The sequence below is a fragment of the Camelus ferus genome, chromosome 30 (genome assembly GCF_009834535.1).
Source record: "Camelus ferus isolate YT-003-E chromosome 30, BCGSAC_Cfer_1.0, whole genome shotgun sequence".
NCBI classification, from domain to species: domain Eukaryota; kingdom Metazoa; phylum Chordata; class Mammalia; order Artiodactyla; family Camelidae; genus Camelus; species Camelus ferus.
The window spans coordinates 15290282-15309267 of record NC_045725.1 but is presented as its reverse complement, the minus strand read 5'-3'; the positions used below and the strand labels follow the sequence as shown (position 1 = coordinate 15309267).

Below are 18986 nucleotides of genomic sequence, written 5' to 3'. Positions count from 1 at the left end.
CGAGCAGTCCGTACAAGGAGCCCCGGCAGCCAGCCGCGGCCAGGGGAGGGGGCGCCGGCGGCCCTCGCACTAGCGAGCAGCTTGCGCCCAAGAGGGCGAGAGCGCGCGACCCGCCAGGGGCCCTCCGCGGCTGCCGCGCCGCCCTCCCCCGCGCTGTCAGCCCCGCGGGGCGCAGTCGCCGCCGCAGCATCTTCTGCCCCCGCGCCCCCGCCAGCCCCGAGGAAGTCCCCGCTGAGGACCGGGGCCCCCGGGAGCGCAGGAGGGAAGACCAGAGACTCCCCTAAATCACCCAGATGCGAAGGATTGAAGCAGCCTAGCCAAAGCTCTCTGTGGATTAAAAAAATATACGATTTTTTTTTTTTTGGCAGAAGAAAAGGAGAGGAAGACCAGCGGGGCTCTGCAAGGAAAAAAGGGGGATGTAACTCGTGGATACATTTTTTCCACCCCTCAAATGTCTTGTTCTACTTTGTAAACATTTTCTTGTTTTAAACCCCAGCTCCAGCCGGTCGCCCCCAGACCTCCGGGGTGCGAGGAGGTGGTGGTTTTCATTTTGGGCTTTGCATATTTGGTTCTTAGATTTTGAGAGAGCCTCCTTATTTCGCCAGACATCTCATGTGGGGTGAAGTCCACTCGGCCCCCTCCCCCGAGTCTTCGTGTGCACGGAATTCAAGGAGATCCGGTTACTAAGGATATAGAGGAAAAAAATAAATCGCGTGCCTGCTTTTTTTTTTTTTAATTGCCTGCTTCTCCCCACCCCCGAATTAAGTTGCTTAGCAAGGGGGAAAGAGGCTTTTTCCTCCCTCCAGCAGCCCAGCCGAACGCCTTTCGTTTTTGTCCCCGCGGATCTTCCATGTAGGAAGCCGAGGCTGGCGAGCCCGACACTCGGGAGCCGCTGCGGGGGGGCCTCTTTTTGGGGAGGCGCCGACCCGGGTAGGCTTCGCCGCCCCCAGGGAAGCGGCGGCCGCGTTCCTCCGGGGTGCGCCGGGGCCCGAGAGCCGCGCACGGCGCGGGCCGCGCGGGGTGGGGCAGCCGGAGCGCAGGCCCCCGAGCCCCGGCGGGCGCCCCCGGGCCCCCGCGCGCGCCCCGGCCTCCGGGAGACTGGCGCATGCCACGGAGCGCCCCTCGGGCCGCCGCCGCTCCTGCCCGGGCCCCTGCTGCTGCTGTTGTCGCCTGCGCCTGCTGCCACAACTCGGCGCCCGACTTCTTCATGGTGTGCGGAGGTCATGTTCGCTCCTTAGCCGGCAAACGACTTTTCTCCTCGCCTCCTCGCCCCGCATGTTCAGGACCAAACGATCTGCGCTCGTCCGGCGTCTCTGGAGGAGCCGTGCGCCCGGCGGCGAGGACGAGGAGGAGGGCGCGGGGGGAGGCGGAGGAGGCGAGCTGCGGGGAGAAGGGGCGACGGACGGCCGGGCGCATGGGGCCGGTGGCGGCGGTGCAGGCAGGGCTGGCTGCTGCCTGGGCAAGGCAGTGCGAGGTGCCAAAGGTCACCACCATCCCCACCCCCCAGCCGCGGGCGCCGGCGCGGCCGGGGGCGCCGAGGCGGATCTGAAGGCGCTCACGCACTCGGTGCTCAAGAAACTGAAGGAACGGCAGCTGGAGCTGCTGCTCCAGGCCGTGGAGTCCCGCGGCGGTACGCGCACCGCGTGCCTCTTGCTGCCCGGCCGCCTGGACTGCAGGCTGGGCCTGGGGGCGCCCGCCGGCTCGCAGCCCGCGCAGCCGCCCTCGTCCTACTCGCTCCCCCTCCTGCTGTGCAAAGTGTTCAGGTGGCCGGATCTCAGGCATTCCTCGGAAGTCAAGAGGCTGTGTTGCTGTGAATCTTACGGGAAGATCAACCCCGAGCTGGTGTGCTGCAACCCCCATCACCTTAGCCGACTCTGCGAACTAGGTAAGAAGTTGTTCTGCGCCCACCCTCCCCTCCTCCTGGAGCTCAGGTGCTGGAAGAAAAGCCCCCTTGGGCAGTGTGTTTGTGCAGCCACCTCGCTAGAGGGTAGTGCACATCCCCTCGTGGGAGGAGACTTGGGGGCCAAAGGTAGAGAAAGAGACTAGGGGAAACTAGAAGGGCATTCCCTGGGGGGTTCCCTTCCAGTTTTTGCTGATGTTGCCCCCCCGAGGGGGACTGTGGGCATTGCTCATGCACACAGTCTACAGACTTGGGGTTAAAAATTAGAAGCCCTCATTTCCGGATCAACCAAGGGGTGCAGAGAACTGGGGGTCACGCCTCCCCCTCACCCGGAAAGGCGTTGAGGTGTGTGGCCGAGTTGGATTCGGTCCAAGCCCGCCAAGGAAGACTGGAAGAAGCAGTTGTAAAGGCTGGAAAGTCTGCTCCTTCGGTAAATAAGGAGAGTCGCGTCGGGCACTAGTGGCCAGGATACTGCTCTGGCCGGCGCAGCTTAGGGTTTGGGGACAAAGAGTTAGGATGGGAGGCTGAGGTGAATATCTGCTCTCAACTCTGCCAGCCCAGGGTGGAAGAGAACAAGTAGTCAGGAAAAGTTGGTGTCCCCTACTTTTCCATTTTCTCCAGCCCAGGAAAGCAGTTACTGACTGTAGGATGGTCTGATCCCAGCGCCTCCGTGACGATGCTGCCCCTTACCGCGCTGGGGCCTGGGCTTCTCAGCTGAGACCCCAGCCTCCTCTTTATCCTCCCAGCCTCCTCCATTACTTCCCTTTTCTCTACATCTTTGTGCGGAGGCGGGGTGCACCTGGGGCGCCCACAAACCTAATTTCACCAGCGCACTTTTGGGGTGCACCTCTCGGCTGGGCTGGGAAAGGGGAGCTCCGTGTTCCCCGTGCGGATGCGGAGCGGAGCAGCGGTGGCAGAGGTGAATTGCACCCGAGGGACGCGTCAGGGCGGGTTGGGAGGTGGTAGGGGGAGTGCGGTCGGAAGTTCTGGGACGGGGAGGGGGCTTCGTCGCCCCCCACCCTGTGAACTGTGAAGTGCGCGGCCCCGGCCGAGCCGGTGGTTTCCAGCCGGGCCGGCTGAGCGCGGCGGCGGCGGCCGCAGACGTGGAGGAGCGGAGCGCCGAGGCTGGCGCCAGGCGGCCTCTTTTGTTTATCTGACAGCTAAATATCAAGGCAATCACCGCCTCGCGGCCCTGCCTCCAACCCCCACAGCTAAGACAAACAGTTGGGCTAAAAGAATGCCTCTGTTATCATAAGTTTCTATCTCTCTTTCTTTTGGCTCGTCCTTTATTTTCTCTTTCTTTTTTAATTCCAGAGTCTCCCCCTCCTCCTTACTCCAGATACCCGATGGATTTTCTCAAACCAACTGGTGAGTAGATGATTTTAAAAATATCCTTCCTATCTTAAGTTAGAAATGGAGTGTCTAAAACGCGGATTTTTGTATCTAGACAGCGGCTTGGGGAGACACTTGCCCCGAGGTGGTTATAGGTTTCCTCTGTTGGAAGTTTGGTGGATTTTTTTCCTGTTTTTGTTGGGACTGAAGCTGAGATATGTGTGTGTATGTATATATGTGTATATGTATACATATATATATATTTTTTTTACAAAGGTGTTTCCTAGATATGCTTTACATCTTGTTCCTTTTTTCATGTGTTTGCACTCTGTAACCCAAGTTGGCTCAGCTTTAACACGTGGAATTTGATCCACGCAGAAGTGTCTTGGGAGCCAAATAGGACAGGTTGATGGGAAGCTTCGGGGATTTCGTGAGTGCCAGAAGAATCAGTGGGAAGAATGGATCAACTGGATAGAAGGAAAGATAGTTTTTACAAGCTGTAGAGAAGACCTTGCTTTGGAGTAAGAAGATTAGAAAATTTGATACGTTAGGGCAACAGCCCCCCCCCCCCCGGTTTTCTCAGAATTCCTAGCGGGGTCTATGAAAGTGTTTAGCTTAGCTCTGCCTGCCCTTTGCTTTGTCACCGGATGGCATGGGGCCAGGGCAGAAGCCCCACTTGAGACTGGCACCAGCCCTATTGTGGTTGTCTGCCTTCAACTTCTGGCTGGCAGTGCAGGGGCCAACAGTGCCAGGGAAAGAGAGTCCGCAAAACTGGGACTTGAGGGTGACCACTGGGATGGTCCCCTGTGTCCTGGAGCCCCTTCTTACAGTGGGAGGTTCCTTTGCTTGAAAGTATGGATTGTGATTTTGGTCTGTACTGGTCCCTGAAAAATGCAACATTTTTATTATTTTTTCCAAGTTTCTTGGAGAAGGAAAAGTGAACGGTTGGGCCCCATTTTGCTCTTGGAATTCTACAGGTCCTTCCGCCTCATGAGCTTGGGCTGTTGGGCTTTCCCCCCCACTAATTAAAAGTTTTGCTGGGGCGTTGTCGTAAATTAAATACTTTAATGAATGGTGTAACCCAAGCCCATGCTCTCCAGCCAGCCCTCCCCGACTCCACGCTCCCTCAAGTCGAAAGGCGTTGCTGCTTGCCTGGTGCCGGTCTAATAAGTGGCCTGCAAAGCATGGGATATTTTGCTTTCGATTTGCAAAACACCAGATAAATAGTCATTAATGAGGCGATAACCAGCTCTGTATTTGTAACCAATGTTAACTGAAATTAACAAGCTCTGTTTTCTCAAAGAATGTAACTCGACTTGGTTTTTGGCTTCAAGACTCAAGAATTCTTTTAAGAGCTTAGTTCTCCAAGGGACTCTCTCTGTCCTGTTTTTGTTTTTCATTCCATAGTCTTCAAATTTGGTGGTTTTTCCTTAAAAGAGAGAGAAAGATAGAGTCCAGTCACCTTGGCCCCGGGGGCAAAGACGATTAGGTGGAGATGTTTCGAGAAACTTCCTAAAACCATAGGAAAGAAGGACCACATTCTCTTGGGTTTTCTGTAGAGATAGCAGGACAAATCTGTTCCCTGGATTCAAGCAGCCAACCTCTCAGGCCAGGACCTCATTTTCAGTGAGTGGAGTGATATATTTATTCATTAGCAAGTGTTGACATTAGGTAGCAAAATGTGTGTAAACAGAGAAGCCACAAAGACAGGAATGTGCCATTTTCAAGGGGGAGAAAAGTTCTCCAGATCAGCCAATAGGAAGTGATTAACCTGCCAATCGGAAACTGAAACAGCTGGTTATTCACCCAAAATATTTTGTGTAAAATAAAAAAACCAAGACAAGTCAAAAAACCCCAAAACCCCCAAATAAAAAAAAAGAATGAAAAACACCACCCTTGTGTAAGTATGCAAGGGTGTTAACAGGCGAAGCCCCCTCAGTAGGAATCTCCGGACACATTGGAGGGCAGCCAGGGCTGGGGCTGGTTTTGTTGGCTGCTGTGGCCAGGGGCGTTGAGGTCAGACACACAGATGAGATGCTGCCCCAGGTTTTTATCCTCGCCTTGTACAGGGGAGACCATTTGGCTGGGGAATTTAGATCAGCCACTTAGATTCTTCAGTTTCTAAGCCTTAGGTTGAATTTTTGGTCTTGGGTTATTAGGTGAGAACCGGCTGTAAGGTTTACAGTGGACAACTATTAAAATCGTAACCAGTTGCACAACTGAGGAGATCTTTTCAGTGAAGTCTCCAGCTTGGGAAGAGGTGGTGGGAAGGGACTGAGGCTTGGTCCCCCTGAAGCGTTTGAAGGAGAGCCAGGGCTGAAAGTTGGGAACTCCATTTTGCTATAATATAAGTCATTATGTGGCAGCCTCTGGGATACTGGACTTTTGTAGACCCGGGTGCTAGGTGGTTCAAAGTCAGCAGGACTTCATTCTGGGAAAGGAGGATTGTTAGATGTGGCTGAGTGTAGGAGCAGGGTGGCTGTGAGTTGAGCCTATCAGAAGTCAGGCAGACCCCTCACCTTCCTTCCCCATCATACAAGGAGTAAGAGCAGGCTGTTAGAAATGAGATCTCAGCTTATGGGGTGGGGATGTTGGGAGGGAGTGCTCTGTGGGCTCTGCTTCCTGTGTCCTCTGTATCTGATGGTCTGAAAGGTTTGAAGAATGACTGGGGGCGGGGGGATGTTGCCGGTTCGCTGTTCCCTTAGGCTAAGGATGCAGGTGATCATTGATCAGAGCCCTCTGGCAGATCAAGCCTCCAAAGCCTGAGTTGAGAAGTCTGGGACCTAGCCCTGCATTTACTTCTTAACTCAGGCCACTCTTAACTTTTCCAGGCCTCTTTTTAAATCCCTATGATCAAAGAGTTAGATGATTCATTCATTCACTCATTTATTGGTTCATTCATTCATTCATTTTATAGGCCTGATGCTGTGGCCTGAAAATGTGATTTCATTGCATTGGATTGTTCTTCTGTAACCAGGGTTGTGGACTGGAGCAGAGCTGGGTCACTGGGGTACAGTGGTGGGGGTGGGGTGAGGGTTGGGTTCTTCTGTCCAGACAGGACTTAGGAAGTACAGAACTAAGTTGACAAGAATAGGGTGACTCTCTGAGAACCAGTCTCTGAATGAGAGAAGTGGGACCCCCAACTCCCTCTCCTTGTCCCCTCGCAGCACTCGTTCCTTGGCGCTCCCAGGCGTGCATCTTCAAGGGCTCTCTTGCTGCTGGGAGAGGGGAATGAGTCCTTCTCCCACAGAACCCAGCATTTCCTGGGTGCTTGGTGGTGCTTAGTGGTGGAGAAGAGCCAGAAGTGGCCTAGAGCTTGAGTGTGTGCCAGCCTGGGCCCTGGGGAGCAGACGACATGGGAGAAGCTGAGACCCTGGCTTTAGGACGCCACCTCCAGGAGCTTTCTTGTGGGTGAGAGGTGGAGGTGTGGCCTCTGACCTTTACCAGCCTGGCAGGAGCTTGAGGCTAGTCTGGATGCTGAAGGCTGTCTCAGCCCGACTGTGTACAGGGAAGAGTGAGGACGCTGGCCTGCCTGGGGAGGGGGAGGCACGGGGTAGGTGCTGGGTATGACCAGCTCACTGGGTGGCCCCTTGGGCTACTCAGTGACGCCTCAGTTTCCCTGGGTGTATGTCGAACAGGTATACCTTCCTACTTCACAGGGGTGGTAGGAAGTCCTAATTAATGTTTGTAAATCCCGAGATCAAAGGCGCTGCACAAAGGGCAGAGCACCATTTCATAGAAACGCTTGTGGTTGCCGGTGTGGAGCTGGCTTACCTTTGATCTGAGACAGGGATGACACCCTGAATGTGGTCCCAGCTCTGCCCCGAGATGCCGGGCTCTTCCTTTGAAACACACCTTGCCCCTGGGATCCAGATAGCCAAAGCTGGGAGGATGGGGAGGGGGCATGGCAGGGGGGTGAGGGGGTGAGGAGTGGCCATGGATAAGTCATCATATTTAATGTGGGGCTGCCTTCCGTTTGGGGGTAGGTTGAAGCCTATCTCTAGAGCATGCCGAAGGCCACCAGAACAGTTTAGAAAGTGCAGGGTATACTCTCTAACCAGCAACTCTGTTTCCTGCCTGCCCCTATTGTTTTCCATGTGATTAAGTGTATCCTGTAAAACTGTATATTCCTGTTAGGAATAATACTTTACTCTGATAAAATGAGATTACACACACAGTCTTTTCTCTCTCCCCTGCCACTCCTCCGCTTCCCCCTCCTCTGTTTAGAAGAACTCTTGAAAAGCTGTTCTTCTAGCCTGAGAGAGGATGCAGGAGAGATTAGAGGGAGAACCTCAGAGTTGAGGGGCCAGCCCACCTCTGCCCTTCACCCGGGAACAGAAACAGCTGCTGGGCTACTGGAGAGCTCCCGTGGCTACTTGCCTCTGGGCCGCTCTTTCCCTTGGCTTCATATTTGCCATCTCGGCCAAGCGGTTCCAGTGGGAAACTGGTAACGCACACCCCAGGGACATCCTGCTAGTGGCCCGGGGTGGAAGGACTGGAATTTGCACCATCCACCCTGGTGTTTTTGGTTCGGAGCTGGGAAACCCCTTTCCTGAGCTGGCCTTTCTCTATGGATTTCAGTAAGTTTGGCGTTGGCAGTGGTGCGTGATATGCTTACGGGGTCTTGTGTATTTTTGTTTTCTGGGACTAATTAGTTGTGGTTCGTGGGCGTTATTGTTTTAATTGCTTGGAGGGAGGTTGTCGAGTCTATTTCTCAGCTGAAATTGTCATTATCCTCATTAACATTTAGGTCACTGTTGAGCACCTGAGGGTGACAAAGATGTTCAAGAGAAGGTTATAGTCTAGTTCAGGCAGGCAGGATCTGAAGGTCAAAGATCTGTAAAGACCGCAGAAGGAAACTCCCAGTGCTGGGTGCCAGAAGGATTTTATAGAAACTGAGGGCAGGGAGCCTCGCAGGTCTGGGGTTGCCCGGGAAGATTTCCAGAGGTGGGGAGTTTGGATTAGGCCTGGAAGGAGGAAGAACATTTCTCTTCCAGCTAGGACCCTTGCTGAGAATGTCCTCTGTTGTCCTGACGTGGCAGGGGCTTCACACAGGTGTATACAAGAGTAATATTCATTGAGTTGTATGTGAGATTTGTGTGCTTCGCTATACTTACTAGACCTCAGTTAAGAACAAAAAAGCAGTCCTTTTAACCTAATGCCAGTTTTAAGAAAGTCCTGAAGAACTAGGAAATCTGTCTAAAAAAATGAGAGGGAGACACTGGTCTGTGGGAATGTCAGCGAGGCCACTGGATCCAAGCAAAGAGTCCATGCCCTGGATCTTTCTTTGGGAAAGATGGTGGGGAGACAGCAGCCAAGGTGGAGAGAAGAACCCGGCCTTCTTTGACCTTGGGAACTACCTGGTTTCCTCAATGGGGGATTTGCAATCAAAGAAATTCCAGCCAGTCTGTGATCGAGTCTGACTTGACTAATGATGAACTGGCAGCCCGGAGCCCAGACGGGTGACAAGGTGCTGTGGTCTGTCTCGTGATGGGTAGCGAAGCCTGAGCAGACCATTCATAGTCAGCATCGCGGCTGGGAGTCGGCCGTTTGGAATGTGTGGTTTCTCTTTAATGCTGTTCAGAATGTGCTTACAAGTTAATCTTGGTGTTTCTGTTTACTTATTTGTGTGTGTATTTCTCTCTCTTTTCCCGATCTGCAGCAGCCTGTCCGGATGCTGTGCCTTCCTCCGCTGAAACAGGGGGAACGAATTATCTGGCCCCTGGGGGGCTTTCAGGTGAGATGCTTTCTCTTACTTTCCTGGCAATTTCAAGACCTCCTAAAATTACTGGAGACTGGAGGTGGCCTTCCGTCACCCTAGCTGGTCTGGAATTAATTCCCACTTTCATGTGCGTTAAACTGGGTGCATTCGTGGTCACTGTAGTGCCCTTCAGCTCATCATTCTGCCGTCCCTGCCAGGCCTGCCCTGTAGATGTGGAAATACGGGCCAGCAGGGATGGGGGTGTGGGGGCTGCCCTTGAGCCCCGTTTCCTGGTTATTGGCTTGAGGGGGTTCCCTTGGTGACTTTGATGTCATCAGTTCATGGTTTAAGCTGTTGCCCATAGTGCATCGGGTGCCTTAAGGGGATGGATCCACCTTTTGGGAACTTGTTGAAGACAGATCCCAAGTGTATGATGGAAGCTTAGAGCAGATGTCCTTGGTGCTTCTCTGCAAGTTGTAATTCTCAGTCCAGCGTCTGCAATGCATGTCAGGCAATGGGAGTGCCCGGGCTGGGATGCTGCACATAGTAGGCCCTACCACTGCTACCCAGCAGGGAAGGTTTTCCTCAGGGCCCACGGCTGTGAGCAAGGGCCTGGAATGGCTGGGCTGGAGGGTTATGGGATTGGATGAGGGGCACTGGGTAGCTCAAGCCTCATTGTCCCTGAGGGACATGAGAGGAGAGTGATAAACTTGGAGAAACTCATTAGCAATGTAAATGGGAGGCATTTCCATTTTGTTCTAAAGATGTCTTGTTTCCACCTGTTTTTCCTACCCCAGTGTGCCAATCACTGGATTTTCTAAGAACTAGCTAAAGCAAGAGGGAAAGTAACCTGGGGGGGAAATAAAAAAGAAAATCCTGCAGAGTTCTGGGCATTTGCCCCTGGGACGTTGGTGTGGCATCATGGCAGCTTGGATGGAAGCCATAAAACTCTTAAGGAGACTGTGGTGCACCCTCTTTTGTGAGGTGACCTCAGACTGGTCAGGTGTTGCTCTGTTAGTCATCCCAGCCTGTTCCCTCTCCAGGAATTGAGCTTGCTGAGAATGTCTGCAGGGAGACCCTTGTTTGTTTTTATTTCAGCGCGGTATATACTCTGGCTGTTATCTGAGACAGAGGTATTGTTTACTCAATGCTCCTAATGAGAGCTGAGCAGGAAAAAAGAAGGACCCAGCGAGGGCAGGGGGCTTGGGGCATGAGGAGGAGGGTGGGCCACGGCAGTGGAGGAGGGAGGAACACACGGGGCGTGAAGAGCTGGAGGGTTTCTGCTTTCTAAGGCTGAGAGAGTTCCGGAAAGAAAGAAGACCAAGGAGAGGAAAGGGTCTGGGCAAAATAGCACACTCAGGATGTTGTTAGACGGTTTTATTTTTTAAATCCCGAGTGTGCAGGGAGGAGTCCCGGCCCCTGCGAACCACATGAAATAAGCAAGGGAAGTGGTAGCTTTTGAAAGGGGGCTTTTCGGAAGGTTTGTCTTGTTGATAACATCTTGTCTGTCTCCTTTGCTGGAGGAAGTGACAACACCCGGCCAGCCACCAGCCTCCTTACCCGCCCGGGAGCTGAACACTGTGACCTGAACAGTGTAACCGTGCAGCCCCTTCTGAGATGGGTGGGCTTCTAAGAGTTTCTCTAGTCGGAGAAAGAAACTGGGGGTCAAGCAATGATTAACTCCTCCCCCCAGCCCCAGAGTACCTGCAGCCACTTCAATGAATGAGGAGCTGGTAGGAAGGAGTGCTTGTCTCTGAAGGGATCACGTAGTTGAACAAAACTGCAAAAAGAAAAAAAAAAGGAGGGGGGGGCTCCACACGAAAGAGCATTTGTTTTGAATTTTAGTTCTTGATTTACTAATTCCCAAGGCTTCAAAGTTTGAGCTCTTTCTTCTTTCCGTTCGGAGTTGGAGCAGTTTATTAATAATGTGCTGTGGGGGGAAATTGAAAAAACTGCTTCTTGGGTTGGCGCCAGTGGTTTGGGGGGTATCTGGAGAGGAGGCATTGGGGCGCCGAGAAAACCCAGGTCTCCACCCTTTGCAGTGAGGATGCCTCCCCCTCCCCAAATGATTGTAGTGGCCTGGGGCCAGGGCAGAGGGTTTTGCAAAGGGATATATCCTGAACCTCCTCGTTTCCAAGAAGTTGATCTTTCCATGGGGATGGGGAGAGGGTGGCCCGGGTGTGTCCGCCTTGCAGAAGATGAGGCCAGTGGGGGGCTTTGGTGGGGAGCCTGCTGTGGGGAAGGCAGGGCCAAGCGGGCATCGAAGTGGGGGATGTGCGGGGCGGGGAAAACGCCCGCAAGGATCTGCCCCCACCTCCCCCTTGAAATCACCTCTCTGAGTGTCTCTTTCACAGGCCCTGTGTGCTGTTTTCCTTCCTGTCCTGCCCTGGCTGAGAGCAGGCTTAATGAATGGGGCTCAGTTTAGGGTGGGAGGAAGGTCGGCAGCGGGAGCCAGGGCTTGATTCTCTTGGCAAGGGAAGAAGGGAAAGAGAAAACAGCCCAATGTGAAAATGTGGTGCCTCGGAGGTGGGGGTGGGGGTGTGTGCAAAGGCACGCCCCTCCTGAGATGCCGGGGTGACTCCAAGGCTGGCCCTTCCCTTTCCTGCGAGGAAGGGGAGTGGGCTGGGAGCCGGCCCGCTGGCTGCAGGTTGGAATTCCAGCCTTGCAGCTCGGGTCTGGCCGGTGAGACGACAGGCCCAGGCCTTTGGGACTCGCAGTGAAACATACCCCACCCCTGCAAGTTTCCTCAGTCTGGGAAAACGGCACATTTTTAGAAGGCTGTGACTCGGTTCCAGGAGATTGTACTTTCATTTCTGACAGCCGGCTCTCCGAGACAGATGGATTGCTCGGTGCTTGGTTGTGTGTGTGTGTGTGTGTACGCGTGCGTGTGTATGCATGCTGCAGACGTACAGATAGACGATCCCGTGTAGACACATGAGCAGGCAGATGCCCACAGGCAGGCTCTGGGAGAGGCCTGGGTCCCTCTCACATGGGGTCAGTGACCCTCAGGACAATTTCTCCATGAGGATATGCTCTTTGGGGCTGAGAAGTGTTTGTGGATTGGTTTTGAATTGTGATCTGGGTATGGTGCTTTTTCAAAAGCGTACAGAACAGGCCTTTGTTGCTGGCATGTGTCCTGATCCAGGAATACCCACCTTGGAGGAGTCTCATATAGATGGGAAGCTTCTAGGTTCAGCTCGGTGGTGGAAAGGGAAAGGATTTGCTCCCAGAGCTTTCACTGTATCACTGGTAATTAAAAGCATGTGTTTGAAGCTGTCATCTTGGCAGCCTCCATCTGGAGTTTTGGGGAGGAGGGGCTTTCACTTGGCGTGTCTGATGTCCTGGTTTGGGGGGAGGTTGAAGGAACACCGTCCCACTTGCGAGTTCTAGATTATTGTGCTGCAGACCCATCCTCCAGCCCCCTGCTTTATGTATTGATGTCTGGAGCTGATTGGGTCTTAGGCATACGGACCTCCCCAGTTAGGGCTGAGATTGGAGGCCAGCAATCATTTGTAGTCTTTTAAAGTTCAAAAGAGGTGCCACAGTGGATGTCAAGAAGGGAAGCGGGAGGCAATGGAGACATGGTACTGGTGTGTCCAGGGGAGGGACTTGAGGGTACTTATTGGAGAGATACCATCTTACCAATCCAAGGGAGGCCAGCTCCTTTGCTAAGGTCTTCAGATCTGTGTATAGCTTCTACTTCTGGGTGACAGGAGTATCCTGAGATCAGCATCCTTTTCAGGAACCATTCTTTCCTTTTCTTTGATCCCCACTGGCATCTATTAGAGCCTCGCGGGAGGGTCTTCAAAAACACCTATAGAATCTGAAAATGCCACCCTGGCTGGGTCCATGGTCATCTTGGGCTCAAACCAAGTAGCTTAGGAAAGATGGTTCTATCCTGTTGTTACCAAAAGTTATTCAGCTGCATTTGTGACCTGGCTGGGAACGGTGATGGCAAACTGGGAATCTGGGCCTGGGTGCCCATTGCTGTGTTTATAATGTCTCCTTCCCGTGCCTGGGAACAAGCAGCTTGTGGTTTCTCTGGAGTCTCTAATGTCATGGGGAGGAGAGTGGGAGTGGACTGAGTTCATCCAAGTGGCCAAGAGCATGGGCTGTGGGGGAGTCAGGCAGACTAGCACCTGTGCCCATGAGCAAAAGCACCTTATTTACCCACTCGCCTTCTGTCCAGGCCACTGTGAGAAGTGACTGAATCTCTAGGGACCCAATCCACATATTCCTTAATGCCAGCCTGGTGACTCGGGCCCAGGCCAGCTTACCTGGTGCACAGCCACTCCCTGGTGAAGACCAGTCATGGGGTCTGCCGCCTCTGCTGCGATGCTTGAGGCCATGCACTCAACCTGGAGATGGGCTCACTGTTAAAACCCCTATTGTCTTGGAAAGAATGGGGCAGTCAGGCAGGGGTTGAATGCAGGGTGACAGCATTAAAAGTCTCTGGAGCAAATTGGGGCTGCTCTGCCGGCCAGACTAGAAGGCCTGCCTCCTCATGCATCCTGTCACTGAGGCAGAACAGGGCTGGCCTGCGAAGGGGGAGGCAGCCAGGTGAGGGCCAGGCTCCCGCGCAGCTTTTGGCCACAGCCTAGGTCACTCACACCCCCTCCCCAGGCTCTGCTTTTTCTTAGCAGAGCCCGGCTGCAGCTGGGTGGACTTCTGGACCTGTGAGACCTTGATGGCAAGCTCAGAGCCGGGGGACAGTGAAAAGGGAGGAATTGCCAGAGGGTTCATGATCAAGTTTGGCTCCGTTTGCTGCTTTATTGCGCTGCTACTGTCCCAGGATCCTGCTGCTGCAGTGCCGTGATTGCCAGGCTGCTTCAAAGCAGGCGTCTTAACCGGGTGGTAGGAGGAAAAAAGGCACTGGGCGGTGGTCCCCAGACTTGCCTGCACACTAGGACCTCACTAGGACCGGATCTTCCGAATCACAGTCTGTCGTCAGGATCACAGCGTTAGTATTTTTTGAAGCCGCCCGGGTGATTTCAAGGCGTAGACAAGTTGGGGAGCCCCTGGTGTTAGGGGGTGGAAAGACTGTGTTCCTGCAGGGGGTGATCTTTGGTGGCTTCTTCTGGTGGCCCTGCAGGTTTTCTGTGGTTCTGTCTCTGTTCCCATAGTGAAGAACTTGAACATCTTGCTGGTTGAGCCTCTTCTCAAGTAAGATTTTTGAAACTGGACGAGGTGCATTAACTCTGCCCCTTCCTCCCCGTTGGCTTTGCTGTTGTGAATGACATTGTTAAAAGAGGCCTGTGGGACAGGGTTTCTGTTCCGGGTAATAATGTTCTGGAACTAGGTAGTGATGGTCACAGCTCTGTGAATGCTGTCAATGTCACTAATGGTAAATTTTATGTTATGCGTATTTTGCCACAATTTAAAGAAGTAGTGACCTGTGGCAGCTTTGAAATACACATAGATATTTAGATAATCAGTAAAGAACGTTGACTGTGGAGACTTCTGTCAGGTGCCTGGGATCTACACTTGTAGGTAGACGCTTGTTTCCGAAGCACCTCTGAGGTCTCCTGGGTGAGGCCACGTTCATGGGCCTGTCTCTTGTGATTTTGCAATCTTTCCTTTTCCATGCGGGTTACAGAAAGGAGAGTCAGGAAAGTTCCCTGTGGCTCATTTTCCCAGACTGACCTTCCTGCAGGGGAAGTGAGTGCCCTGTTCCCTCTCTGCACCAGAAGCTCTTTTTCCCCCTGGCTGGCCCAGGGACGGGTAGCCAGCCAAGCAAGGGCTGTCTCCCAAAGCCTGGGGTCCTCCTGATCCCCCGCTGGGCGATCTGACCCCTCCTCTGGTCCTGCTGCCTGAGCCTCTGGTCCATGTGACATCCTCGCCGAGGTTATAAGGCTGCAGAAGGAGGCTGGTGACTCGCCCGGGAGCCCTCCCTTTGCAGGAGCCTTGTGAAAGGATACTGTACAGCGTGGCCACTCGGAGGTCACCACTGGCCCTACCATCTTTCTCGCGCAGTACTGAATGGCTAGCCCGGAGTCTGGCGGCGTGCCTACTGTCACAGACAGGCTTCCTCTCTGGGCTATTTTCAGCAGGAAGATATTATTAACTGCTGAGGTGCAGTTCTCAATTTAGTGGCTAACACACCAAGAGAGCAATATTCCCTTGGTGGCGGCAACTCTATCTAAACACGTTGGCTCATTGGGGGTGCTTGGCTGCCCCTCGGCCCCATCCACTTTATCCCCGTGAGGATCCGGGCCCCTTGCCCACTTTCTGGGGAAGCTGTGACTGTAGACTCAGTTTCTTCCATAGAGAGAACAAGGCTTTTTATTAAAACAATTCCTTAAAGGTGTAGAAAATGGTGATGTTTCTGTTCTAAGTTGGGGAGACTTTGTGATGGGGATGGGGCACTGGATAGAAAAAGCAACTTTCTATGGAGTTCAGGACAGTTGTTTAAAACAGGGTGATAACTTTCACCTTGTAAGTGAACAGGAAATATTGGGACAAGACAGGAAATTGCATCATTCCTTTTATGAGAAGAACTCCAGAAAAAAGTTGTTCGTGAAAGGTAGTGGCTGAGAGGAGGCCAGCCCGGTTTTGTTTTGTTTTGTTTTGTTTTCCCTTCTTTCCTTCCACTCCCACGAGAACGTTTAGGCCCATTTTCTTTAAGAAAGAGGCTGTTTGAGAACTTTATGTCATTTTTATTATTTAAAAAAATATTTTACCAGAAGGGTCACCTTCAGTTGAAATGTTAACTGCAGCCTTATTTCCCGGTTTACTAAAGGATCTTTCATGACTTTTTCAGCTTCCTTCCCCCAATGGTGAGGCCAAGTGGCTCTTGGCTGGAAGCGAATTTTGGTTTGGCTGCACAGTCCTCGACACTGAGCCCCACCCAGTGTCATTAGCTCAGTTTTAACTTGCAAAAAGAAAAAAAAAAAAACCTCTTATTTTTTGGGTAGGGGTTAGATAGGAATTTACTAATGCCCTTAGCCTCTTCACCCCAACATGACCTTCCCCTCATCAAGGTCCCCGGCACTTGGCAGGCTGGGGCTGCCTTTATTTTCAAGCACTGAGCCCAGAGTCCCTCAACTCCCTGACTGTCTATTTCTAGGGCACTGGTGAGGAGTAAAGAGGAGTCAGAAGACAGAGCTCCCCTGGTACAGCTGTGTCCAGGAGCTGTGCTTTGCCCTGGGGGATGGGGGGTCACGCGGCCCCCAGTCACCCAGAAGCTTCCCCTAGAAAGAGAACTTGTGCAGCCCAATGGTGTGGAGAAGGTTTTGTTCTGGGTGTGAAAACAGTTTTCATTTACTCATCTCTGGGTTTCTAAGTCCCCTCTTTGATGGCATCATCGTTCCCCTGACATGGGATGTGGGATTCTAAAGATGCCAAGGATCCATCTTTAGCATGGAGACCAGAAAGAAAGAGAGCTGTGTGTGGCTTGCTTGCCCTCCATCGCCCCCTCCCCCAGCTTTTTTCCTTAGCATGCTTTGTTTTGTTTTCATAACACAACAAGAGCCCTGGGGTGTGTAAAAGCATTGTTGAACACTCGATGAGGGTAACTTGTCCAAACAGAGCAGGACGCCAAGGCAGAATGCTGTGGGCAGGTGGTGAGCCCACAGAGGTTGCCTGACCGGCGCCTGGCTTGGAAACACCTCTCAGGATCGGCCGCAGCTGGCTAGGAAGTAGCTGAGGACAGGGGCTCTCTCTTCCTGCCTCCACGGGGAGCTGGGACCGGGCCTAGCCCTTTCTGGCTGACCCCGGCCTGGAAGGCACGCTCACCTCCCAGGTGGGTTCATGCGTGCCTCCCTCTGCAAGGTGTGAAGTTGGGACGGGGAACCAATTGCTTCAGGAGAAGCCAGCACATCTCTGTGGTCCCAATCATTTAGCTAGGCTCTGCCAGACATGGAGGATGTAGTTCTTGGACTGTGGGCAGATGGCATGATTTGTCTAAAGGCGCTGTTGGGGGGGTTCTTGAGCAGGGTTTGGCTCTGTCTGGAGTCAGGCGGGGAGGGGTCAGCTTCTCAGGCAGTAGGAGCCGGGCCGTTGGGTGAGATGTTGGAGGGACGGGCCCCCAGGGTGATTGTCTGAGGGCGCGGGGCCGGCCGGCACAGCTCCTCTGCCATCGGCTTTTGCCTCTGCTCGGGTTGTGTGGTCTGTTGAGCGTTGAGATAAAGCAAAGCTTGTGGATAAACAGAGGTCTGTCTCCTCCAGTTCTGTTTCCAGCCGCAGGCCCCCCCACTTGTTGATTGTGAGATAACAGCCGGAGCAGCAGGAGGTACAGTTACAATCCAGACCCTGGTAGTACCTGGGAGCACAGCCCAGAGGAGGCGACTAGCCCAGCAGGGGAGGGAAGGGGCGGAGGACCGACACATCTGGAGTGGTAGTATTTATGTCTTTACAGCCACAGGGGAGGTGGGATGTTTCCAAAGCCCAGGAGTTGGATTTTTATAACTCCGGTGGGCTTGATTCTCATGCATCTGGGGAGGCAACGCTTGCTTTTTAATTTAAAATCTGATGGTCAAGTCCATTTCTGAGGTCCCAGCCCGGGTGTGGGGCTCTGGCCCTGGCCTGCCTGTAGGAGGGTTTACTTGAGGTAATCTAATACCCAGTTACCAAGGGGTTTCATTTTCACGCTCATCCTGCCCCCTGGCCGCCCCCCGCCACCCCTGGCCGACTGATGGCTCTGTTCTTGGAGATCACTAATTTAATTAATCTCCTCGCTCCTCTGTAAAGTCAGGAGAGCTGTTTTGGCCTGGGGTTTGATCTAGGGCAGTGAGGGAAGGACGGATCTCAACTCCAGTTTCATCTTGCAAAATTGGGAGTTTCTGTCCTTCAGCACTCAGATCACCAGGCCGGGGACTGTTGGTGGCTCTTATGTTTGTTCATTTCTGTATTGCCTTTCTACTTTTGACTTTGGGATGGTCGTTCAACAGGGACAAACAAAAGATAGGACAGTGCTGTCAGCACCCTCCACCTTCTTGCATTTTCCACTTGGAGGTGAAATGATCGTCTCTGCCGCCCTTTCCCACCTGGCGGTCACCTGCTAAGGTCGGCAGGTCTTCCCCAGCCTAGTGGCTGAGGCCAGGAAGGGCCAGAAGAGCTGCTCAGTTCAGAAAGCGCCTGGGGACCTTGCCAGCCGCGGGGCAGCCTCGTAGCCGCACGGCGCCTCCCCCTCATTCATCAGTAACCAAGAGGGAAAAGCAAGAGTTGAGCTCTTCCTGTGATCTGGGTGCACAGTACAGTTCTTAAAAATAGATGGGCCCCGTCTCCAGCTTGGGGCGGTGGGGCGGGGCTCACAGTTAAAACCCTGATGGGGGGTATTTCCTGGGGAAGAGGTCTGGAGTTTGGGAGGCTTGCAGAGATTCAGAAGCAGACCTTTCCTCCCACTCCCCGAAATCTCCTTGTCATCAGTTGCCAGAGTCCCAGGAGGGGGCTTGGAGAGAATTCACACTGGGAGGGGTAGCACCCCCCAGGTTTCTGTCCCCTGGGGCTGGCCTGATTTCCTGGGCTGAGGGCCGGGGGTGGGTGGGGTTGGGGTGGGGTGGGGTTCGGGCACAGCCACCAGCTGGGTGCGTGGCCTTGCCGGAGCCATTTTTGTGTCCCTGGCCTCAGTTTTCTCATCTGCAGAATCCATGGTTGGGCCTGATCTCCCAAGTCCCTTGTGGTACTGACCCCCTGTGATCTGTGATCTTTGATTCTTGGATTTGAGGGTGGGTGGGAATGAGACCCCTGTTACTGAGGAGGTAGGTAGCCAGAGAGAGGCTTCTTTTACTGGCGAAGAAAATGATGGTAGTTCTTCAAGTTTCTTGGCTTTCAGACTCGTGGGAGGGGTCTTTCCCCAGGAAAATGCATATGCATACCAATATTTGCATACACTTCCAGGGGGCCTTTAGCCTTGCGGGTGCCCCTTCTCCCTAGCCCCCTGTAGAGTCCCCTGTACCCAGGAAGGCAGGGTGTACAGGAAAGCCTTCAGAGAGGCCGCAGGGCTTTTTTCTTTTTTTGTATAAAATATGCATGCAACTTACCATTCTAGCCATTTTTAAGTGTTAAGTTTTAAGGTTCAGTGGCATTAAATAAATTTTCACATATTTGAACAAC

At 53.2% G+C, this 18986-nt stretch overlaps 1 protein-coding gene across 3 annotated transcripts in view; it reads left to right on the top strand.

Annotated features, from left to right (window-relative positions):
* Positions 1 to 1214: 1214 nt before the first annotated feature.
* SMAD7 (SMAD family member 7) overlaps positions 1215 to 18986 on the top strand; it is a 28660-nt gene continuing 10888 nt past the window's right edge. Inside the window, exons 1-3 of one of the 3 annotated variants that reach the window (XM_006177892.3) lie at positions 1215 to 1885; positions 3215 to 3268; positions 8895 to 8969. In XM_006177892.3, the coding sequence (XP_006177954.2) occupies positions 1276 to 1885; positions 3215 to 3268; positions 8895 to 8969 (739 nt within the window). In that variant the 5' untranslated portion in view covers positions 1215 to 1275. The remainder of the gene's footprint in view (positions 1886 to 3214; positions 3269 to 8894; positions 8970 to 18986) is intronic. The other 2 variants (XM_014553459.2, XM_032470345.1) reach the window with 2 other exon arrangements.